General features: G+C 44.1%; 1 protein-coding gene across 2 annotated transcripts in view; it reads right to left on the bottom strand.

Annotated features, from left to right (window-relative positions):
- PDE3B (phosphodiesterase 3B) overlaps positions 1–25,126 on the bottom strand; it is a 142,667-nt gene that overhangs the window by 22,958 nt on the left and 94,583 nt on the right. The window contains exons 7-10 of one of the 2 annotated variants that reach the window (XM_084854993.1): positions 24,591–24,667; positions 14,377–14,501; positions 9,382–9,519; positions 6,586–6,697 (exon numbers count right to left, since the gene is read on the bottom strand). In XM_084854993.1, the coding sequence (XP_084711119.1) occupies positions 6,586–6,697; positions 9,382–9,519; positions 14,377–14,501; positions 24,591–24,667 (452 nt within the window). The remainder of the gene's footprint in view (positions 1–6,585; positions 6,698–9,381; positions 9,520–14,376; positions 14,502–24,590; positions 24,668–25,126) is intronic. The other variant, XM_084854994.1, reaches the window with a different exon arrangement.

Below are 25,126 nucleotides of genomic sequence, written 5' to 3'. Positions count from 1 at the left end.
CCCAGCTTTATCCCAGGGAAGGTGAACAAGGGTGAGGCAGTCACAGTCCAAGCTATTCACATGAAAAAGAAGAGAAGGCCCAACAGCCCAGCTACTACCTGGTTAGGGAAAGCAAGGCCAGGGCTCCAAACCCCAGGAGCAGCTCATAGCAAAGGACAGGGAAAAGCCTAAAAGCCCAGCTTCATCCCGGGAGGGTGACCGAGGGCGAGGCAGTCACAGTCCAGGTGCTTCTTGGGCCAGAAAGAAGGGGTCTAGCTACTGCTTGATTAGGGAGAGAAAGGGCAGGGCTCCAAGTCCCATGCACAGCTCATGCCAAAGGAGAGGACAAAGCCCAATAGCCCAGCTTCATCCTGGGCAGGAAGAGTGAGGGCAAGGCAGATACTGCCCAGGTGCTTTTTGCACCAAAACGAAGAGAAGGCCTAACATCCAGCTACTACACAGTTAGAGAGAGCATGGTCAGGGCTCCAGGCACAGCTCACACCATAGGAGAAGGTAAAACCCAACAGCCTGGCTTCATCCTAGGTAGGGAGAGCTTGGGGCCTGCTTTGGCTTGGGGCCTACCTGCTTGGGTAAGGTGGCATGGCTCCCAATGCCCACTCTGGTGGCAGCCTCAGACAGCGCACACTATTAGCTGATAGGTAAGCAGCTGCTCTTCGTTACAAAAAATCACCGCAAGCCCAAGGCCACTCCCTCTAGTGAAGCCCAAGCCCAATCCCTAACTGAAAAAGTCAAGGAAGGGGAGAGGAATGTAGAGAGATGAGGAAAGTAGAAAAGGAAAAAAATGACAAGTCAGTCTTTTTTCTGCCTCCCAGCTGAGCAGAGCAGAGCAGAGCAGAGCAAGCTGCCACAGCTGGTCCAGGGACTACAGAAGCAAGCAAGCTCCCAGAGAGCGAGCGGACAGGGGGAGCAAACAAGAGTTGGCCAGGGGAGTTTGGCAGGGGAGGTCAAGGGGGAGGCCCCTAACATTTTTTTTTTCATTTTTTCATTTTATTTTTTAACTAACTTTTTTCATTTATTTGTCTTGTAACACACACTTCCACACCAGTGGGACTCTGCTTTTAACCTCTACTGAGTAGAGGAGCAGGCACAGGCTAGTCTAGAACAATCACAAAGCTAGACACAAAAAGGGAAAAGAGGCAATGGAAGGACAAGACTCTCCAGGGGTGGTGACCTGCAAGGTGTGTGCAATGTTTGTTTTCTTGCCTGAGAACAACATGGCCTACACCTGCAACAAGTGCAAGTTGATCAAGCTGCTGGAAGAGAAAGTAAGTGGACTGGAGCGGCGACTGTCGATCCGCTGGGGAATAAGAGAACACGAAGAGTTCTTGGACAGAATGGGGGAACTACAGCAGCAAAGGGAAGACCAGAAGCTTTAAGAGCAACAGCAAGATGAGGCAGTGGGAAATGCTGAGGTGAAGAAAAATGGAGTATACTCCTTGGAAAAGGGTGACAGTTATGAGAAGAAGAACTAGATGCCACTCTGCACCAGTGGAAGCAGTGGAGCTGTGGAAACGATTCCAGGTACTTGTGGGTGAGACTGGAGGACAGCCTGCAGAGGAAGAATCACAGGGGAACCTACATAAGAGTGAGCAAGAGGCTGAAAGTCAGTCAAGCAGAGGCGATGAAACCCAGCCCTACAACAAGAGAAGAGTAGAAGTAGTGGGAGAGTCCTTGCTGTGTGGGATCGAGACCCAAGTATGTCGCGAGGACCCGTGGACTCGCCAGGTATGTTGTCTCCCAGGAGGACGGATTACAGACATGACTGAAAGGTTGCCTGCACTCATAAAGCCCACTGACAGGTATCCCTTCCTTCTCATCCATGTGGGAACAAATGATACCGCCAAGCGGAGCTACGAAGAAATCACGTCAACACTTTGAAGCTTTGGGAAGGAAACTCAAGAACTTTGGAGCCCAGATAGTTTTCTCAGCCATCCTTCCAGTAGTTAGAAGAGGGATAGAAAGGGAACGAAAAATACTCCGGGTGAACGACTGGCTACGAAGGTGGTGCCGATGAGAGAGATTTGGATTCTGGGACCACGGGCTATACTTCCTGGAAGATGGGCTGTTGGCAAGGGACAGGTTGCACCTCACAAAGGATGATAAGAATGTGTTTGGCCACAGCATGAAGAACTTCATCAGGAGGGCTTTAAACTGAATCCTACGGGGAAGGGAGATGTAATGCTGGGGGTAACAATGGACGTAGGCGCATGCACTGCAACGGAGAGAACAGCTCTGATAGCGCCCAATAATAGTCTTCAGACACATGTAGGAAGAAAGCCAGACTATGACGCACATGGTCTTCGATGCCTATATACTAATGCCCAGAGTATGGGAAACAAACAGAACGAACTTGAACTCTTAATACAGGAGGGAAATTATGACTTGATAGGTATAACTGAGACTTGGTGGGATGACTCTCATGACTGGAATACAGCAATTGAAGGATATAACTTGTTCAAAAAGAACAGGAGGAACAGAAAGGGAGGTGAGGTTGCACTGTATGTGAAAAATACATATCTCAGCACAGAAATACAGGAGGATGAGCTTGGTAGCCCCATCGAGAGCATCTGGATCAAAATAAATGGAGCAAAGAATAAAAGGCGTCTACTACCGGCCACCCAATCAAGGAGAAGATGAGGATGAAACTTTTGAAAAGCAAATAGCCAATGTTTTAAGGAAGCACGATGTAGTAGTAATGGGGGACTTCCATTTCCCCGATATTTGTTGGGAGACACATTCTGCAAAACATGGCCACTCCAGGAAATTCCTGACTTGTGTGGCAGATAACTTCCTCCTACAGAAAGTAGAGGAAGGAACTAAAGGATTGGCTATCCTTGACTTGATCGTAACCAACGGAGATGACTTAGTGGATAAAGTAGCAGTTACAGGACCTCGGGGGGAAAGCGACTATGTTGTACTTGAGTTCTTGGTTCTAAGTGAAGCAAAAGCCGAGTGTAGTCAAAACGCATACCCTGGGTTTTAGGAAAGCTGATTTTCATAAACTCAGAACAATGATCAGTAAGGTCCCATGGCAAGCGACGCTAACGAGAAAAGGCGTCCAAGATGGGTGGGAGCTTTTAAACAAGGAAATTATCAAGGCACAATTACAAACAATTCCAACAAGAAGAAAAGGTGAAAGACAACAGAAGAAGCCTATGTGGCTTCACAAAAAGCTTAGGGATGACCTGAAAACAAAAAAGGACACACATAGGAAGTGGAAAGAAGGCCAAGTAACAAAGGAAGAGTACAGGCAGGTAGCACAGAACTGCAGGGATGGCGTCAGGAAGGCTAAAGCTGAGAACGAGCTGAGGTTAGCGAGGGATGCTAAAAACAACAAAAAGGCTTTCTTCAGCTACGTGCATAGTAAAAGGCAGAGGAAAGAAATGATTGTTCAGCTATTAAATAAGGATGGCAAAATGATAACAGATGACAAAGAAAAGGCAGAGGTGCTCAGTTCCTACTTTGGCTCAGTCTTCTCCCAAAAGAGGGTCTATGACCCCCCTGGCAAAGGCGAAGTACAGACTGAAGGGGCAGGATTGCAGCTTGAGATCGATAGGCATATGGTCAAGAAACATCTAATTACTTTGAATGAGTTCAAATCTCCAGGGCCAGATGAACTGCATCCTCAAGTAATAAAGGAACTGGCAGAAGAACTCTCAGAACCGCTGCCTATTCTCTTTGAGCAATCACGGAGGAAGGGGGAAGTGCCAGATGACTGGAGGAGGGTTAATGTTGTCCCTATCTTCAAAAAGGGTAAAAAGGAGGAACCTGAGAACTGCAGACCAGTCAATCTGACATCAATCCCTGGGAAAATTCTGGAGCAGATGATAAAGCAATCCATCTGTAAGCACCTTGAAAACAATGCAGTGATTACTCGAAGCCAACATGTATTTGTCAAGAACAAGTCCAGCCAGACGAATCTGATCTCATTTTTTGATCAAGTAACCTCTCTTGTGGACCATGGGAATGCTGTAGACATCATATACCTCGACTTCAGCAAAGCTTTCGACAAAGTGCCCCAGGACATCCTGATGAGCAAACTAGCTCAAAGTGGGCTAGATGAAACAACAATCCGGTGGATCCACAGTTGGCTACAGAATCGGACTCAAAGAGTGCTTATCAATGGGACCTTCTCAAACTGGGGAGAGGTAACGAGTGGGGTACCACAGGGCTCAGTCCTGGGCCCAGTGCTCTTCAACATTTTTATTAATGACTTGCAGGAGGAGGTGCAGGGAATGCTGATCAAATTTGCAGATGACACAAAATTTGGCGGGATAGCTAATACTTTAGAAGACAGAAACAAAATTCAAAGTGATCTGGATAGACTGGAGTGCTGGGCAGAAAACAACAGAATGATGTTGAATAGGGATAAATGCCAAGTTCTGCACCTAGGAAAAACAAACCAAGTGCACAGTTAGAAGATGGGGGATACGTGGCTCAACAACACTACAAGCGAGAAGGATCTTGCAATTGTTGTCTATCACAAGCTGAATATGAGCCAACAATGTGATGTGGCTGCAAAAAAGGCCAATGCTCTTTGGGGCTGCATTAATAGAAGCATAGCTTCCAAATCCCGGGAAGTACTAGTTGCCCTCTACTCAGCACTGGTTAGGCCTCATCTGGAGTACTGTATCCAGTTCTGGGCACCACATTTTAAGAAGGATGCAGACAAACTGGAGAGGGTTCAGAGGAGGGCAACAAAGATGATCAGGGGACTGGAAACAAAGCCCTATGAAGAGAGACTGAAAGAACTGGGCATGTTTAGCCTTGAGAAGAGAAGACTGAGGGGAGATAAGATAGTGCTCTTCAAGTACTTGAAAGGTTGTCACAGAGAGGAAGGCCAGGATTTCTTCTTGATCCTCCCAGAGTGCAGGACACGGAATAATGGGCTCAAGTTACAGGAAGCCAGATTCTGGCTGAACATCAGGAAAAATTTCCTGACTGTTAGAGCAATATGACAATGGAACCAATTACCTGGGGAGGTGGTGGGCTCTCCTACACTGGAGGCATTCAAGACAAGGCTGGACAGCCATCTGTCAGGGATGCTCTGACTTGGATTCCTGCATTGAGCGGGGGGTTGGACTCGATGGCCTTGTAGGCCCCTTCCAACCCTACTATTCTATGATTCTATGACAAAGTAATCTGAAATATAAAAGGACCTAAGCTGTTGAGCTGTCAGAACTCTGCGAGGATCATGTTTAACTGATGGTAGGCAGGGCCAGTGTGAGAAGGCAGGGTAACCCCTCCTCCTGGAGAGGATTGCTTAGATTGGACCCTGCCTGTTGACCAGTGGGCGGGGCAGGGGGGCGGCTTGAATGTCTTGGAATGCCTTCCAGAAGATACAGGAGAAGAGGATCCCAAAAGAAAGTGGGGGAAATCTGGCAAAAACCCTCTGTTTTACTGTATCTGGAAACAGGAGTGGCTGTATGCTGTTGATGCTGGCATTACTGTAGTAGGAAGGCAAGGAGTGGTGGCATTCTCTTTCAGAAGGTTTTTCCAGTCTGTTATCATATGTGTTGCCCTGTTTTGTACCTTTTAAACTCTAAAACATCATTTCTGAGATGCAGGTGAGCAGAACTATACACTATATTTCAAATGAGGCTGCACCACAGATGTATATAAAGGCATTATGATATTAGCTGTTTTGCTTTCAGTCCCTTTCTTAGTAATCCCTAACAATGAATCTGTTCTCTACCCTCTTTAGTTCTCTGTTTCTGCTTTCCTTGGATTTTCTGCCATCCCCTATAGTAAACAGGTTAACATCAGGTCTAATACCTATAACAGAGGGAAAGGACAAACAAGTGAGCATCTGAATTGTGTGCCCATACAATTCTAAAGATAGTACAGTCTTAATTGGTTCAGCCCTAATACCAGAAAATGTTCAGGATGGGGTGTACTAACTGCTGCACAAAAGCAATTTCACAAATATGTATCACACAAATATTTCAAGAATGCTATAACAGTTTTGTAGATGGACACAATAAAATAGGACAAGGTGGAGCAATGGAAAGGAAAAAGAAGCAGATGGATTATGTTGCAAAATTTGAAATGAAAGAATTAAGATACATCAGAACACTCAGGATTGTAGCTTGGTGAGGATGCTGAGAATTCTGTTAAGACATTTTCTACCGCTGTGTCTGCCAATAAAACTACCATTAGCTGAACAGGAAAAATGGCTATTAAACCAGTTTAAATCAGTAGTGTACACATGCTTCCAGAAGAAGAACCAAAATGAGAAGGGAGTCCAAATGTTTAGAAGTTGCAACGTAAAACCTATTAATTCTATATATCTCACTGAAGTAACCTATTAATTCTATAAATCTTTGTAATATATTTGCCAGGCTAGCAATACCTTACATAAACCTAATTTATGTAATAACACAAACTATTATTAGCTTTTTAAAACTATTTATTGTCATTATTCTATAATGCATAAGAAAAACATTCATAAAAGAAATACAGTCACCATACCATTATACTAAATTGTAGTAATAGTTCTTTGCAAATATCATATGGCTAAAATGATAAACCACATAGCATGGCTCAGAGGAATAAACACACCTAATGTTGTGAAGTATTACTTACAGGGAATGTCTCGGTAACCATTTTCTAGTGCCTGAAAGTAGTTCATGAATGGCCGAGTTGGAATTTTGAAAATTTCAAATAAACCAGTGTCTTGAAACAATGTGAATGCAACCTAAATGCATAATATAATTATTTTCATTCTCAAGAATGTTAAAGCACAATGATTTACATTTCACTTTTTTCAGGTTTTACATTTTGAAATATATAGGCATGAGTAGAAGTTTACTAGCACTAAACTGTTCTCATCCCTTCCTCCTCACAGCAATCCCATCCATCCTCCAAAAGCTGCTCCTGAAGATCAAGAAAATCGCTGGAACAACTTGGGGCGTGGGTCCTCCTTATGTGGGGCCATCTTCTGTGAGCAGAGAGAATCTCTGTATCCAAACTATTGATTTCTTCAGTAAAAATCTCCTGTATGTTTATTGCTAACTCACTATTAATGAGGTTTCCTAACCAACAAGATTTGACTATTAATTCATTTAAACAACTCTTATTTTTCTGCTCTTCAAGAGAATTCCGTGCAAGATTCACACACCTATATTTTATTTATTAGGTCCACATTTTAAAAGTACATGCTTCTCTTTACATTTAAGCACTGGTTTTGTGAAGGTTTCTGTTCAACTGTATTCCAAATAAATGTAATATTGTAATAACTTTGAGGGTTTTTTTTCTAGATCATGGCACTAAAAGGGAGAGGAGTTTATAACAGCATAATCTACCTTTCCTCATTCTTCTTTCTCAAAAATCTAAAAAGCTGAAAGATCTAATGATAAATATCTCTCTATAAATTATTGAGTAAATATGCCAACAGAGAGATCTCCCGAAAATGTTGGCTCTACTTTCTGTGACTAAAGGTGTCCATTCAAGCATATATAATCACAACTATGATCATGGTGACTTCTTTCGCAAGCCATTCTGGCCTCTTTGCCATATCAACTCCACAAAATGAGGCAGGGCCACCGCAGAGCACACCAATGCAGCCTTACCCCTATACCATGCTCTTGTATGGTTTTACCTCTAGTCTGCTGAGCTGGTGAGCATGCAGCAGCACAAGTATAGGAAAGACAGGTAGGAGTGCAGACCTCATCCAGTGCCATAGCCAGGCCCTCCTGGCTATGGGCCCTCCTGCTACTGTCCAGGAGTGCCAAAATCTCCTAGTGTTTGTATCACTTGCAGATTGGCCACCTATGAATAATGGTATATCAGAGATAAGGCTGTTGCTCTGTATGAGGGTAGCCAGTAACAGGGTACCTCTGGGATATATGGTTAACCACAATATGTTAGCTACGTACAAGATTTGGCCACAGCTTACTTTTAGCATTTTTATGCAGTTTATGCAGTTTCAAAATGAGAAGGCAAAAGGTCAATATATACTGAACAGTATGATTTTAACATACTTGCAAAGGCACTTGTCTCTTTCTGTAAACAGGATGTAGATAACGTGTTTGCCAGCTCTTTGTAATATATTGATCTCATCCAAACACAATGCTGGTTACCTTATAAAACATGGCTTGCAAAACATGTGTTGTCTCCTCTCCTCTCTGGTGCAAGTTCTCCACAACTTTCCCTAAGTTCCTGATCTTCACTATGGTAAGGAACTACAATACACTACTACATCTATTAACTAGGTTCCTTCTTAATCAAACCCTTGCTTTTGATTAAGATTTACTACCAAATCTTACTACTTTCTTAACAAATCAAAGTAAATAAAAAAATAAAGTGCCAATAATTATACAAGAGAGAAACCTACTCTCTAAATTATTTTGATTAGCCACACTAAACCCTGCCCCATTAGTTTGAATTGAGGTACTAGTATGGCCCATGATAGTTTGTAAGGCTAATCCTTTTAGAGTGCAATTCTATCAATTGTGCTCTTGCTCCTCAGAAGCCTCTGAACTTGAAGGCTTCCGAGATTCCTATGCCCTGCTGGGCTGAAGCAGGAGGAATGGCAGAGACCATCTTTGCTTCCCCACCCTCTGTTCTTTGCTTTTTCGCTAGATGGGCTTTTCAGCCTATCTAGCAAAGGTGCTTTAAAGGGGGAAGGGAAGGTGACTGGAGGAGGCTCAAAAGTATAGTATTCTGGCCTCTCTGGTCTCCTTCCCTCCCAACAGAACAGTACCTTTTCCTCCTTTCTGAGGTCGAGTTTCTGACCTCGGGGTGGCAGCTAGTGTGATTCTCTCCATGCTGGCTGCGAGGGATCGGGGCTGGTGGTGTCAAATCTCTGACTCCTGCTTCTGAAGTTGGACCACTGTCTCTGACATTAGAGGGTGGAATCTGAACTATCATATGGCCCTTGGGATGCTCGCCCAGGGTGTAATCCTGTACATGTTTAGACAGAAAAAAGGTCCTTCAATTCCCAGCATGGGAATTGTAGGACTTCCTTCTGTCTAAAAAAGCATAGGATTGCACCCCAGAACCTGTTCAGTTTTCTGTGCAACTCAATGCTGTTCTACAGAAATGTGAAAGAAGATTACTGCAGGGTTACTTCTACTCATCCCTTGCAGTCCCACTAGTAAGAGTGCAGGAATGACTGTAGAAAATGATAGCAGAAACATCAGGAGTGAATTAAAAGTTGTCCCCCTCTTTCTTTCTTTTTTAACAATGTTCCAAATTTCTCTCTGACTTAAAATTTCCCACAACAAAAAAATGTTCAATATTTACACACATGTAGAGGCTAGGAAAATAGCATAATTGTGCTATATATCTGTTAACATATATGGCATAGTTCAGGAGGTGTTCAAATGTAATGAAAGGCATCAAGATACAGATTATGACATATTTCCAGTAGCAACAAACCTGACTAAGGATTCTTCTAGATTTATTTCCCATTTTTTTAACAAGATCAAATATTTGGAAATTCCAGTTATTCATTTTCTCCATTAATGAATCATGGTCTTCTATTACCATCAGTTCAAATGAAGGATCTTTCTCCATCTATATAAGAGAAAGTATAATAAGCAGACAAGAATACTAATTTGTAATGTGCATCTAGCAAGTGCGTTTATATTAAAATACTTCTTTTTGTTATTTACTGTAATCACCTTTGTGTAGAGTCAGACATTGCTGACCAGGGATAAGCTAGGTAACCACCTAGCTACACAAAGTAATGGGAAAATTTTTATGTGATCTGAAACCCACAGCATGATTACTTGGTTACCCTTGTATAATCACTATAGAAAAACATTAAGAAACAGCCGAGGACCTCTGGCTCAGAAAAGCCTTTTATCTTACATAAAGATAGTGAATTTGGACCAGCTTTGTGGTATTTGAAATTGCTCTATCATCCTGATGCCCCAAACCCTATGGGTTGGACATAGAATCATCATTCTGCCAGTGAAAGGAGCATATTTTGAGAGTAACAAGGGGCTGCAAAGGAATGGGGGAGGACGGGGAAATTCCATTCCACAAGCAGCATCCTTCCGCTGGCAGAATTACAGGTCTGGATCCAAACCCTGTTAGAGAGCAATCTTATGCCCCCTAGACAGCATCTGGGGGCCAAAGGATTCCTCAGTCTCCTGGCTCCGAGACAGCAACCCAAAGCCTTCGCTTGGAGCCCGAAAACTTCTCTCAGAGAGGAGAAAGTTCAGAGAGAACCGTGCTGGCTGCTGTTGCAAGCTCACAAACGCGGATTCATAGGAGGGGAAAGGGGGCATTCCCAGGGGAGGGGAGGAGCCTGGGGACATGGGAATATGGGGTATCCCTGGGTATCCCCAGCCATCCCCAGCCTCTTTCCCTCCCCCTCCCTGAAACCTCCACTAAATGGGCAAAATTGCCTGTCTAGCTAAAATGCAAAGCACAAGGCACTTCTCCCTCTGCATAGGATACTTGTAAGCCCCTGAGTTCGGAGGCTTAAGAGTAACCAGGGCACATCCCATAGGATGGCACCTTTAGTCTTACTTTCACAGCAGGAGTCCTAAGATATTCCCTAGTCTGTCTGATAAATTCAAGAACCTATTCTAGCTGCCAAATGAGGCTCAGGAATCTTTGGTACAACACAAAACTGTAGTAACACTTGATCACTATTTGACAGCTAATATTTATTCCTTGCTATTTAAGAAGCTGTGGATCCAATAGTTTGTATTTATCTTCTTCTGACTTTCTCTTGCTTCTTTTTTCTTCTACCCTCACCCTCACATAGAATACCCAGCCAAATAAGGGATGAGTGATCTCGGCCTATGTAAGTAATGCTGGTGTAAAGAGTAATAATGTCACAACAACTAACATTTTGCGATGATGTATTTTGTGTAAAATATTACTAAATATTTTAATCTCTATCGTACCTCAATTGTTGTAAGGGCCTAAAAACAACAAACATTGAATATACACTATGAACTGCAAAGAAAATTGTGCATAAATATTTCCAGTAGGTTCATTAGAGATATCTTTCTGAACTTTTAGTAAAAAGTGTATGCAACCAACAGTAAAGTTAACCACATGCTACTGATCCCAGAAACACAGCTGAAACATAACTTATACGTGTGTGAGATAAGAAACATCTATATGAAAATGACAAACTTTAACATCCAAATTTAAACTCATGGATGTGTGGGACTGGATTGCAGGGTGGGGTTCACAGTGCTTGGGAAGACTTAACCCTCCCTAGCAGCGACCACCCGGAAATGCTCCCCACATGGCAATTAGGCTTTTTAGAAGCCTCCATTGGCATCAATGGAGACGTCTAAAAAGCCTAATTGGACCATGGGAGGCAGAGAGAAGGCCATGGGTGAGATGTGGAGACCTTGAGAGTTGTATGCACCCCTTGGGCCAGAGGTTGCCCACACATTGTATATATAAAAGGCAATGTGGATCTTGCATTTCTTGATCATGTTAACTTCTGGTTTGTGTGCTTACCTCCATTTCGATCTGCCTTTGCTCAATTTGGAAGGTCAGGGAGATGTCGTACTTGGTCTTCCTCTGCCTATCCCCCCAACCCCGCCCCACCTTAATGACCACAGGTTGGAAAATGGTAGGAAGACAGCAGGCCCAACAGGAACCTTTTCTCCCTCACCTATCCTGGGTTTCCTCTGGAGCAGAATTCAGGCTGGGGGAAGGAAAGGGGTGGAAGAGAAGTCTTTTCTCCACTAACACAACACAAGCAAATTATAGAATGCATTAACATGTAGTATTACTGCAGAAACTGAAAATGGATTGTGTTCTAATAACTGCTGGAATGTGGATTCCAACATATTTCAACCAAGGTAATGTGGATCTCAACAGGAAAAATATTCCCCATATCTGTTTTAATTGGTAAAGAACTACAGAGAACATAGGTGATTTTCCGGCCTATATGAAGAATCATGGTGTAACATTTCTAGAAACTGGAGGATCTTGTTCTCTCTTTTTTTGAGAGAGACTAAGCTTTTCTGCTAGTGTAGATTTTCTCACCAGGGTGTATGTTGAAGGCCACACCCATGATTTGGGTTACGTTTGCGATCATTTGGACAATAATTAATACCTTCACATGTTAAGTACTGGAGTTTAAAAGGGTGTGAAAACATGGACAGATTGCCAGTAGGAAACCAGTGCTAAAACCTAGAGAATTATTGGAGTAGTGGCTTGGAAGCCTTGACAGAGGAAAAAAACAGGCAAAGCTCAGGTCTACCAACTTCTGATAAGAGCATAAATAAAACTCAAGTGGGACCTGCAACAAAATGTTGCAGTGTGGAGTGTTCCTGTTCCAGTCAGTCAGACAATCTTTCTCCAGGATACTCCATTTTGTTTCTCCTCCAATCTGGTTTTCTGTTTCTCCCACTGAACATTCAGTTACCATTCTGTCCTCATTAGGCTGTTTTTTGGGGGGTTGCCCTCCCTCTTAGAGATGTGAGGGTCTGAAAAAACTGGAAAAATTCAGAGAAAAAATGGTTGTGGGGGTGGTTCCCCAAGGACTGTTTTTGTTTTTTTCCAAAAAATTGGAAAAATTAAACAGCTCTGGATTATGAATATTTTCTTTTAGAATTTAAGACAATGTATTTATATATTGTTACCCAGCCTTTGCCCCTTCCAAAATGATTTCTAAAAACGATGCAATAAGAATATTTTTATAGAAAGATCAGAGATGTAAAATGTCTGGAAATAACAAAGCCATGGAGGAAAATATTTTTTTTAATCCTCTCTGTAAGATTCCCAGTTTAGTTAGTTCTTTCATTCCTCATTAAGGTTATTGATCTAAGCTTTATTTCACTGATAGATATTTATGTCTAGTTTCCCAACATCTGAGTAGAGTCACCATTGTGCATTCTTGATAATAAATGTGCATTCTTGACAGCTTGGGTTTTGTTCCATATATAAAGTCCTGTGTTTCTAGTTCTAATCTATTCAGACAATAATTACACATTTACTGAGTTTACTTTTTAAAGTTTTAAAACATAATGATAAATTTATGAGCAAAGAAGTCATACATAAAATAACTTTAGGAACACAAAGGCTGTTTTATGTTCCTAAACTCGGCTCTCCCCAACCTGGTGCTCTTCGGATGTTTTGGACTACAGTGCTCAGCATTCCTGACCATTGGCCATGCTGCCTGAGGCTGCTGGGAGCTGAAGGCCAAAATATCTGGAGGGCATCCATTTGGGGAAGGCTGTCTCAAGACAAAGTGACTTTAGATCTGTAAAGAGCGCTAAAAAAATAAGAACTGCTTATTTTTCAATTTTTCCAAAATTTCCAATTTTTCCAACCCCACTCCCCTGGAAAAAAACAACAACGCTTTTTTCCACGGCCTCAAAATTTCTGGAAATTTTACATCTCTACTCCTTCTAAGGGCACAATCTGATGGCTGCTAGACAGCAGCTGGACAGCCATAGGATTATTTGGTTTTTGGGAACCGACCTTGGAGCCCGTGCTCCAAGGCTGGGTCCCAGAAAACCGTCTCCCAATCCCGTCCCCCTAGTAGACAGAGCAGATCGTCCTTGCTCTGTGCTTGTAACAGCAGCGCAGAGCAGGAGGAAAGGGAGCGTTCCTGGGGGCAGGGACCTTGGGAAGGCCAGTACGATGCTTCCTATGTGTTGTCTGGCCACCTCCCCTGCTCTGAAGTGCTGTGGCTAGTCAGCCAAAATCCACATCTAGCTGCAAATGCAGGGTAGCTGGAGCACGGAGGCGAAGATCCCCTCTGCACTCCACCTGCCCTGTGTTGGATAGGTGGTGGCCTGAGTTCGGAGGCGGCCAGCTATCCCCACAGAATTGCACCCTTAAGGTATTTCCCTAAAATGGAGGTTTCCCCCTGCATTTTTTTGTATTTCTACAAAATATTCTGTTGTGTATGGGTGGTGCTGTTTTGGCTATATACGCATGAGCACTCACACCTGAAGTTCAGAAATAGAGGGAATGATCTGTAAAGCTAAGAGATAGGAAGCCACTATATACCAGCCAGAAGAACTATTTCACAGGAAAATGAAAAACCAGCTCCCACAACTTAAACAAGGATGTTCAGACCAGCCAGGATTTTGCTTCTATCATAACCTGAAGTACCAGTGGTTCCTCCTTTTGTTCATTTATTACATTTCTATAGTGCCCTGCAGCTGAAGCTCTCTGTTACTATTACATCAATAAAAAAGTTACATTGTGTTTTGAATGGTACATTTATCACAGATTTACTCCATCTTTGGTGAGTTCTACAATTTAAAAGTTTACTTCTAGACCTGCTTAGAATAACAAGAGTCAGCAAACGATATTCCACTGACAATGTTGTAAAACAAATTAAATACAAAAGCAAGGGGTTCTTTACAAAAAATAGTAAATCTCTTATTAAAGACATAAATCACATTATCACAAGTATTACTGCAATAATATTCTTACATCAGGTTGATTATTCTCAATTTGATCCATTTGACGGTTGTGATTTTCTGTTTTTCCTGTTTCATCCTGCTGTTTCTCTGTAAAATGGGTGGAATCTTTTGAAATATCACTGTCTCCATCTTCACCTTAAATAAGTGCAAACAATACTAGAAATTTAATTAAAGTAAATTCATTTAACAACAAAAAGTTATGGCAATATGTATTCTGTTACATGGTTCTATAACACATGCTAGAATTTGTTATTATTTTAATCAAAGTTTTATTTTTTCAGTGAGTTACAGGTCTTGGGTCTATTTCATTTAGAATCAGTGATTAGTTGGACTGTCCAGTTATTTTCCTGTTTGCCAATTGTCCTGGAATTATCTTTGCTGAACAACCCAGATAATTGTCAGCAAAAGGTGGGAATCTCACATTTTAGTTAAAAAGAAGCTGTTTCCACGGTAGTGCAGAAAAACATCACTGCACTTTGCATCTTAAGCAAAGTTTTACAAACAAAGAAGCAGTCACTTGGAGGCATTTCTGAAGCTATGGATATTAAATCTGGCTCCAAGACTAGACTGTAGTACATATAGTATAGGAGAACCTACACAGTTTAAACTGTAGATGGGAAGTAGTACCCCAGAGCTGCTGAAAGAGGATGAATGCTAGGAAGACAAAAATGTGACAGCAGGAAACAGTGACCTCATCTGGTTGTAAAAAACAAACCATGCTTTATGCAGCAAGCCATTGGTTCGTGCACTTCCCCCTTCCGTCCTCCTCCTTTGGCATGGCCAGGAGAAGTTCAGAAGCTTTCACTTCCATTTTAGACTAACTGCTATTAATTATAATGTTCAAACTGGAAATACCATGGCTAGTCTTAAATATGGTTATTTTAAACAAGCCAACTTCAAATCATACTTTAGGAAGCTGGCTTATTTCAACTAACTATAGCTAAGATTAACCAGAATTTATGGTTTGGACATAATACTAAACTGTGGTTAATTGAAATCAGAAACAAAACTTCCTCTCTCTTCCTCACAGCTGTTCCAGAGGAGGAAAGAGGCTCGTGTACATAACAATAGTTCTATCTGAACTGGGTCATTGGCTGCATGTACACATAATACTAAAATACAACATGTGCTGACCCTATTACACTTTAAGCATATGTTGAAAACTTTTTTATTCACTTTGGCATTTGATGATCCATGACACTTGTCTTTTGATTTATAATTTGTGGTTGCTGGCTTTATTGTACAGTTGATTGTTTGCTATAATTTATATTTGTATGGTAATTTTAACATTGTAAACCACCTGAATATGTTGTACATGAGAGGCGGTGGAAAATTAGTTTTAAATAAAAATAATTTAAAAAACTAAAAATTAAAACTTGGACTCATCAACTCCCCACTCCCCTCTCATTTTCTGGCATGATCGTAAAGAGTCAATTAGGGCGCAATCCTATACAGATAGGTGGCCGCCTCTGAACTCAGAGGCGACTGCCTATCCAATGCAGGGCAGGAGAAGCACAGAGGGGATTGTCTAGCCGCGGGTCAGAGGAGAGGGGGAGGAGGCTGCCGGATGACATATTGGATGTGTCATACCAGCTTTTCCGCCCTCCCCACGCCAGAAAACCCCCCAGAACGCATTTCGGCCGCTCCTCGCTCCTCTTGCAAGCATGGAGAAGAGGGCTTTTCCGCGCTGCCTGTGAGGCAGCTCGGAAGGGGGGGAAGTTTGGTTCTCAGGGAACCAACCTCAGAGTGCAGGCTCCAAGGTTGGTTCCCGGAAAACAAGATATCCTATGGCTGTCTAGCTGCTGACTAGCGGCCATAAGATTGCTCCCTTAGAAGGTTTTGCTTCCATTTTTAACTAACCTTAACCATAGTTTACTGAAATAAGCCAACTTCAAACCACGGTTTATGAAACTGGCTTCTTTTATTTAACCATACTTAACATTAACCACAGTTTAAGGTTTCCATGTAATGCAAACCTGTGGTTAATTGAAAGTGGAAGCAAAATATCAAATTCCCAAGCAGCTGTTCTAGAAGAGGGGAGGGGAGAGAGGAGCACATGAGCCCATGGCACATACATGTAATGTTAATGCTAAAATTATAGTTTTAACATTACATCCAAATGTTGCCAATAGCCCAGTTTAAAAGTAATGATAAGTAATAGTTAATGTAAAAAACTGAGTACAATGGAGTAGAAAGAAACAAGGAGGGAGCAATTCTATGGCCACCAGTCAGTGGCTAGAGGGCCATAGGGTATCTTGTTTTTTGGGACCAAGGTCGGTTCCCAGAGAACTGACATTCCTCCCCCTTCCACACTGCCTCGCAGGCAGCATGGAAAAGCCCCATGCTACGTGCTCGCAATAAGAGCGCAGAGCGGGCCGAAACGGGGCATTCCAGGGGGCATTCCAGGGCGGGCAAGGCAGAAATGCCAGTACGACAAATCCTATGTGTCGTCCAGCAGCCTCCTCCCGCGCTTCGCCATCCCACGGCTAGACAGCCAAAATCAGCTCTCTAGCCGAAAATGCAGGGCAGGAGAAGTGCGGAGGGAATGATCCCCTACATGCTTCTCCTGCCCTGCATTGGATAGGCGGTCACCTCTGAGTTCAGAGGCAGCCACCTATCTGCATAGGATTGCGCTCTTAAGCAATCTTTTGGAAGTTTGGGAGTGGGAGTTCAAGGAATGAAGGTATGGTCCAGCCCAGAGCAGTGGTCTGTGATATTATTTGGGCAGTGCAGATGTATGTTGCTAAAATGACTCAAATAGAATATTGTACTCTGCTATTCTATATTTCCCCTTAATGGATCACTGCCTTGTTGTGGTGAAGGGGCTTGTGTAACTCAGTGAAGCCATAAGCTATGCCATGCAGGGCCATCCAAGATGGACAGGTCATGGCAGAGAGTTCTGACAAAATGTGGTCCACTGGAGAAGGAAATGGCAACCCACTCCAGTATTCTTGCCAAGAAAACCCCATGGAACATATCACAAGGCTAAAAGAGATGATGCCGGAAGATGAGCCCCTCAGGTCGGAAGGTGTCCAATATACTACTGGGGAAGACCAGAGGGAATTTCCAAGTAGCGCCAGAAAGAGTGAAGCGGCTGGGCCAAAGCCAAAAGGACCCTCAGCTGTGGATGTGTCTGGTGGTGAAAAGAAAATCCGATGCTGTAAAGAACAATATTGTTTAGGAACCTGGAATATAAGAACAATGACTCAAGGCAAGCTGGAGGTGGTCAAACATGAGATGGCAAGATTGAACATCAACATCTTGGGAATCAGTGAATTAAAATGGACAAGCATGGGCGAACGTAATTCAGATGCCCATTATATCTACTACTGTGGGCAAGAATCCCTGAGAAGAAATGGAGTAGCACTCATAGTCAATAAAAGGGTGGGAAAAGCAGTAGTGGGGTACAATCTCAAAAACGATAGAATGATCTCAGTACGAATCCAAGGCAAACCATTCAACATCACAGTAATTCAAGTCTATGCCCCAACCACTGAGGCCGAAGAAGCAGAGGTTGATTGGTTCTATGAAGACCTACAACACCTTCTACAACTAACACCAAAACAAATCACCGGGATAACAGGCAGGCATGGCCTTGGTGTACAAAATGAAGCAGGACAAAGGCTAATAGAGTTTTGCCAAGAGAACACGCTGATCATAGCAAACACTCTTTTCCAACAGCACAAGAGGCGACTCGACACATGGACATCACCAGATGGTCAATATCAAAATTAGACTGATTACGTACTTTGCAGCCAAAGATGGAGAAGCTCTATACAGTCAGTAAAAACAAGACCTGGAGCTGACTGTGGCTCAGATCATGAGCTGCTTCTTGCAACACTTCGGCTTAAATGGAAGAACGTAGGGAAAACCACTAAACCATTCAGATATGACCTAAATCATATCCCTGATGAATATACAGTGGAGGTGAGGAATAGATTTAAGGGATTAGACCTGATAGACAGAGTGCCTGAGGAGCTATGGACGGAGGTCCGTAACATTGTTCAGGAGGCAGCAACTATTGTCAGGGTGGAAACTGAGCCGATAGAACCCCAGAGCAGTTCTGATTCTGAGGAAGAACAGCAATCCGTGGGAGAGGAGCTTGCTCATCTCTCACAGGCACAGCAGCTGGCAGAGATTTCTCCTGCCAGCATTCCTGCGATAGACAGTGACACTGGCAGCGAGAGAGTGCTGGAGGGGGATTGGCTGGACGCTCGGCGCCGGCACAGAGAGTGACGACAGATGGAGGGCACGGAAAGGAGGTGTAGCGCTCGTTTGGCGCGCAAGCAACGGTCGCATCCCGAGGACCCAAGGGAAAGAGGGAGGATCTCTCCCTAGCCCATAAGTTCAGGGTCTTCCCATGATTCTCCTTCAAACGGGGACCAACTGCCTAACCTGGAGCTTAGGCTACTCTGCTATCTTTCCCAAGAGCTGTTCTTTCTTTAGTCGCTGGTGATTAGCATCTGAAAGAGTTATTAAGTTGTAAAAGGAATAAAGCCTTGAAAAGAATCCTTTTCGTCTGTGTCTTGAGTTGGCTATTGGAGTAGACTGTAAGAGGCAGCTAGGGCGCTCTTGACAACTAAATCTATCCCAAAGAAAAAGAAATGCAAGAAAGCCAAGTGGCTGTCTGATGAGGCTTTACAAGTAGCTGAGGAAAGAAGGGAAGCGAAAAGCAAGGGAGAAAGGCGAAGATATACCAAACTGAATGCAGAGTTCCAGAGAATAGCAAGGAGAGACAAGAAGGCCTTCTTAAATGAACAATGCAAAGAAATCGAGAAAAACAAGAGAATGGGAAAGACTAGAGATCTCTTCAAGAAAATTGGAGATCTCAAGGGAACATTTTGTGCAAAGACGGGCATGATAAAGGACAAAGAAGGCAGGGACCTAACAGAAGCAGATGAGATTCAGAAGAGGTGGCAAGAATACACAGAAGAACTATACAGGAAAGATCTGAATGTCCCTGATAGCCATGACAGTGTGGTCACTGAACTTGAGCCGGACATCCTAGAGAGTGACATTAAGTGGGCCTTAGGAAGCATTACTAACAACAAAGCTAGCGGAGATGACAGTATTCCAGCTGAGCTATTTAAAATCCTAAAAGATGATGCTGTTAAAGTGCTACACTCAATATGCCAACAAATTTGGAACACTCAACAGTGGCCACAAGACTGGAAAAGGTCAGTTTATATTCCAGTTCCAAAGAAGGGCAATGCCAAAGAGTGTTCAAACTACCATACAATTGCACTCATTTAACATGCCAGCAAGGTTATGCTCAAAATCCTACAAGCTAGGCTTCAGCAGTATGCGAACCGAGAACAACCGGAAGTACAAGCTGGGTTTCGAAGAGGCAGAGGGACTAGAGAGCAAATCGCCAACGATCGCTGGATCATGGAGAAAGCAAGAGAATTCCAGAAAAATGTCTATTTCTGCTTCATTGACTATGCTAAAGCCTTTGATTGTGTGGATCACAACAAACTGTGGCAAATTCTTAAACAGATGGGAGTACCAGACCACCTTACCTGTCTCCTGAGAAACCTGTACGAGGGTCAAGAAGCAACAGTAAGAACCGGACATGGAACAACTGATTGGTTCAAAATTGGGAAAGGAGTACGACAAGGCTGTATATTGTCACCCTGCTTATTTAACTTATATACAGAGTACATCATGAGAAACGCCGGGTTGGATGAATCACAGGTCGGAATTAAGATTGCTGGGAGAATTATCAACATCCTCAGATACGCAGATGATACCACCCTAATGGCAGAAAGCAAAGAGAATCTAAAGAGCCTCTTGTTGAGGGTGAAAGTGGAGAGTGCAAAAGCTGGTTTGAAACTCAACATTAAAAAAACGAAGATCATGGCATCTGGCCCCATCAGTTCCTGGCATATAGAAGGGGAAGAAATGGAAGCAGTGACAGATTTTATTTTCTTGGGCTCCAAGATCACCGCAGACGGTGACTGTAGCCATGAAATTAAAAGACGCTTGCTCCTTGGGAGGAAAGCTATGGCAAACCTAGACAGCATAGTAAGAAGCAGAGACATCACCTTGCCGACAAAGGTCCTTCTAATCAAAGCTATAGTTTTCTCAGTAGTAACGTATGGCTGTGAGAGCTGGACTATAAGGAAGGCTGAGTGCCGAAGAATTGATGCTTTTGAACTGTGGTGCTGGAGAAGACTCTTACAAGTCCCCTGGACTGCAAGGAGGTCAAATCAGTCCATCCTAAAGGAATGTGCTGCTTCCACTTGCCCCTTCCTGGAGGGGCTACATAAGCTGGCTGGCTGAAGTGGCCTAGGAGAGCCAGGGCATGCAAGAGAAGCTGCCACCACTGAGGAAGAGTGCCTGCTGCTGCTGTGCTGCCGCCGCTGCCACCACCACTATCACTACCATGGACTCCTGCCTGACAGTATTTTTAAAGGGGATTTTTAATTGTTTTTTTAATTATTTCTGGGGATTCTGTTGTGTTTTTAGGGGTGGGTAGCCTGCCTGATAGGCGGGAGCGAGGGGGCATGTGTCCACCTGATGGAGGCAGTGGGGGGAGTATTGGGGGCCAGAACATACTGAGGCTGGGCGGCAGGTGCTGGTGGAGCGCTAGGGGCAGGCCATGCCAAGTAAGGGGAACAACGGGGAGATGTGTAATATTTGTCCACTGTTCTGGGCCTGTCCAGAGCCAAAGGATAGCTGGGGGACGCGTGACTCCATCTTCTGGCCTTTGTTTGCTGCTCTGCAATACCAGGTCTGTTACCCAGAAAACATCCCGCATCCATGACATGATCCTGGATGAGGGTGCAGTCCTGGCATGTATTATGGAGACCCGGCTGGCTGAGGCCGCTGCTCCAACTCTGGCGGCCATGTGTCCAGCCGGATTTTCGTATGCACAGCAGCTGAGGGCTGGGGATAGGAGAGGGGGAGTGGCTGTTATCTACCGAGAGTCCTTGGTCTTCACCAGACCCCCTCCCCAGGAGACCAAGGTTGCTGAGTGCATGTACTGGAGGTTGGGCCCGAAGGGCAGTCTGGGGATTCTGCTCATGTACCGTCCACACCGCTGCATGACTGACTCCCCAGCTGAGGTGCTTGAGGTGGTCTCTGATGTGCGTGTACAGTCCCCTAGCTTATTGGTGTTGGGGGATTTCAACGTACATTCGGAGGCCATCCTCACAGGAGCACCTTGGGACTTCATGGAGACCATGGCTTCCTGGGAGCTGCACCATATTTTAACTGGGCCCACCCATGTAGCCAGTCATGCACTAGACCTTGTGTTTATTTCTGGAGAAGTGGGGAGTGATCTGGAAGTCGGGGGTATATCCACCACCCCCTTGTCATGGTCAGATCACTATCTGATGACGTTAGACTTCTCGGTTCCACAACCCCTCCGCAAAGGTGGGGGACCCATTAAAATGGTCCGCCCCAGGTGTCTTATGGATCCGAATGGATTCCTGAATGCGCTTGGGGATTATCTGGAGCATGCCAACGGCCACTCGGTCGAGACCCTAGTGGGTGGCTGGACTGCTGCAATCACTGGGGCATTAGATCGGGTGGCTCCAAAACGCCCTCTCCCCCTGAACAGGGCTCGGACTGCACCATGGTTCAATCCGCAGTTACGAGCTCTGAAACAGGAGGTGAGACGGCTAGAGCGCCGGTGGCGGAAGTCTCACTCCAAAGACAATCAGAAACGTATCTTCAGCCTATCATGTGGTGGTGAAGGCAGCAAAAAAGGAATATTATGCTGCCTCTACCACGTCTGCAGAGTGCTGTCCCAGGAGGCTGTTCCAAGTGGTCCGGAGCCTGGTCAGTCCAGTGGCTCCGGAACCACTGGAGCATTCTAAGGCCTCCTATGAGGCCTTGGCAAGGCACTTTGCAGATAAAATTGATCAGATTACGAGTGTTATTCTGTGCACTGTGGATACAGTTAGTGAGGAAGAGGCGGCCTGTGGCAAACCGGTTTTGTGGGATCGGTTCCAGCTTCTTCCTCCTGATGAAGTGGACAAGGTGCTTTCATCTGTAAGGCCAACCACCTGCTAACTTGATCCTTGCCCATCTTGGCTCATTATGAGCTGCAGAGAGAGACTGGGTGAGGGGATCAGGGCGGCAGTGAACGCCTCCCTTGAGGAGGGAGTGATGCCATCAGCCCTCAAGGAGGCAGTGGTAAGATCATTCTTAAAGAAGCCCTTCTTGGATCCTCAAGTTCTGAACAACTTTCGCCCAGTCTCGAATCTGCCATTTTGGGGCAAGGTGATTGAGCGGGTGGTAGCAATGCAGTTGAAGGCACACTTGGAAGAAGCCAATTATCTAGACCCATTTCAGTCGAGCTTCAGGCCTGGGCATGGGACAGAAACAGCCTTGGTCGCCTTGGTAGATGATATGAGGAGGGCTCTGGATAGGGGTGAATGCTCCTTCCTTGTTCTCCTCGACCTCTCAGCGGCTTTTGATACTGTTGATCACGGTATCCTCCTGGACCGCCTGGAGGGGTTGGGCATTGGAGACACCGTATTGCGGTGGTTTCGGTCTTTCCTCTCCGGCAGGTACCAGAGGGTAGCACTGGGGGAGAAGGTTTTGGACCCGTGGCCGCTCACTTGTGGGGTGCTACAGGGTTCCATCCTCTCCCTGATGCTCTTTAACTTCTATGTGAAGCCGCTGGAGGCTATCATCAGGAGGTTTGGGGTGCAGTGTCATCAATATGCGGATGACACGCAGCTCTACCTCTCGTTCAAATCTTCACCAAGGTTGGCTGTAGAATCCCTGTCCAAATGTCTAGAGACGGTGAGTGGCTGGATGGGAAAGAATAAGCTGAAGGTGAACCCTGACAAGACCGAGGTACTTTTGGTGGGAGGCAAGAGGAGGCTAGGGGATGTTGACCTGGTGTTGAATGGGGTATGGCTACCCTTGAAAGACTAGGTCTACAGCCTGGGGGTCATTTTAGACTCCCAGCTGTCCATGGAGCTCAGGTGTCAGCCGTGAGCTGGACAGCGCTGTACCAACTCCATCTGATACGGTGGCTGAGCCCCTACCTTCCCGAACATCTGCTCCCATCGGTAGTACATGCCCTGGTCTCCTCTTGTTTAGACTACTGTAATGCGCTGTACGTGGGGTTACCCTTGAAGACGGTTCGGAAGCTTCAGCTGGTACAGAACGCAGCAGCTCGCCTGATTAAAGGCAGTCATTGGCGAGATCGCATCACTCCAGTGCTGAAGGAGTTGCACTGGTTACCAGTTGTTTTCCAGGCCAAATTCAAGGTGTTGGTTTTGACCTTTAAAACCCTATATGGTTCCGGCCCAGCCTATCTTAAGGAGTGCCTCCAGCAACACCAGACAGGCCACTTAACAAGATCAGCCTTGGATGGCCTTCCCTCTGTCTCATCAGCCAGGACAGCTAGACTGGTGGGGACGAGGGAGAGGGCCTTTTCTGTGGTGGCCCCCACTTTGTGGAACTTCCTCCCTAGGGAACTCCGCCAAGCCCCCTCTTTAATGAGCTTCCGCCGTGCATTAAAAACGTGGTTGTTCAGGCAGACATTTGGGGTAGGTTAGGGTATTTTAGAAAATGTTTTTACTGTAGAATTTTATTGTTTTAAACTGTTTTATTATATACTTTGTACATCGCCCAGAGTGGCTGGGTGACCAGCCAGATGGGCGATCAAGAAATTTAATTAAATAAATAAATAAAAGTATTCACAATTATTATCCAAACAGAAAACATTTTCTTACCATTTAAAAATAATTTTAAGGGCAACTTTTCCAATAGCTCTCCTACCACAAATATTTATAGTTCAAAAGAGAGAAGAAAACATAGCAAGAGTTTAGCATTTCTTATACTATTCTCAAATCTTTGGGGAAGTACATTAGAATTTTTTGCATACACATCTCAATGCTTTGGATCCAGAAGAACTTCTCCACTGGATGAAGAGGCTGGGGCAGCAATTCCTCTTAACCTCTGCACCCCCAGATGTTCAAGAGCATCCTCCACCCCTCCAGAGCAGATTTTCGGGCATTTAGGGGTATGCAGGAACAGGAAGACATTCATGAAAACTGCCCCCCTTCCACTCACATAATCATGTAAGTTCATGGAATTTGCTCTGTGCAACTCTGAATTCAACTCATTTTAATTAAGATCAAGCTGCACTGATTTAAACTGATCTTCATTAGTTTTGTTGAGCAACATGAATTCATCTTCTAAAAGGATTAGTCAATAGTAACAAAGGATATCAAATGCACATGTGGTTCATAATCCCACCTGATTTTTGGCTCTGATACTCTGCTATAGATTCAGATAATGAGGCTGCAACAGACTTGAATATCTGTCGTCCACAGCTTATGGAAAATAAAACAAGATACAATAGTCATTTCTCATTTCTATTCACAATTTTCTGAATATCATAACGTTTTTCCTTAAGGGTATATACACAAACAAGAATTAAACCACTGGCAGTATATCGCTGGTGAAACTCCATTTCAGAGTATCTACAATCATGCAATTTTAGTTACACCCAAGCAGAAGACGTCAATGAAAATTAAAGGACCAAGCATCTTTATATAATAGTTTTTTTTCAAGTGCTAGTCTCCCACATGATTTACAGAAAGCATACAGGAGGAGATCACTATAACGGAAGAAAATTGTTTACAAGGACATTCATGAAATGTTTTCTTTACTACAGTCTGGTACAAACACAGGACCATCAAGGTGGAAAACTTATTAAAGTATGAGGAAAAGCAACCAACAATATGCAAAACATGTTACAAAAAGCATGACTCAAGAATTAAGATATAAAG

This window comes from Heloderma suspectum, chromosome 1 (assembly GCF_057233095.1).
Source record: "Heloderma suspectum isolate Gila_16-S chromosome 1, 16-S_ref, whole genome shotgun sequence".
In the NCBI taxonomy this organism is placed as follows: domain Eukaryota; kingdom Metazoa; phylum Chordata; class Lepidosauria; order Squamata; family Helodermatidae; genus Heloderma; species Heloderma suspectum.
This window is presented reverse-complemented; position numbering and strand designations above follow the sequence as displayed.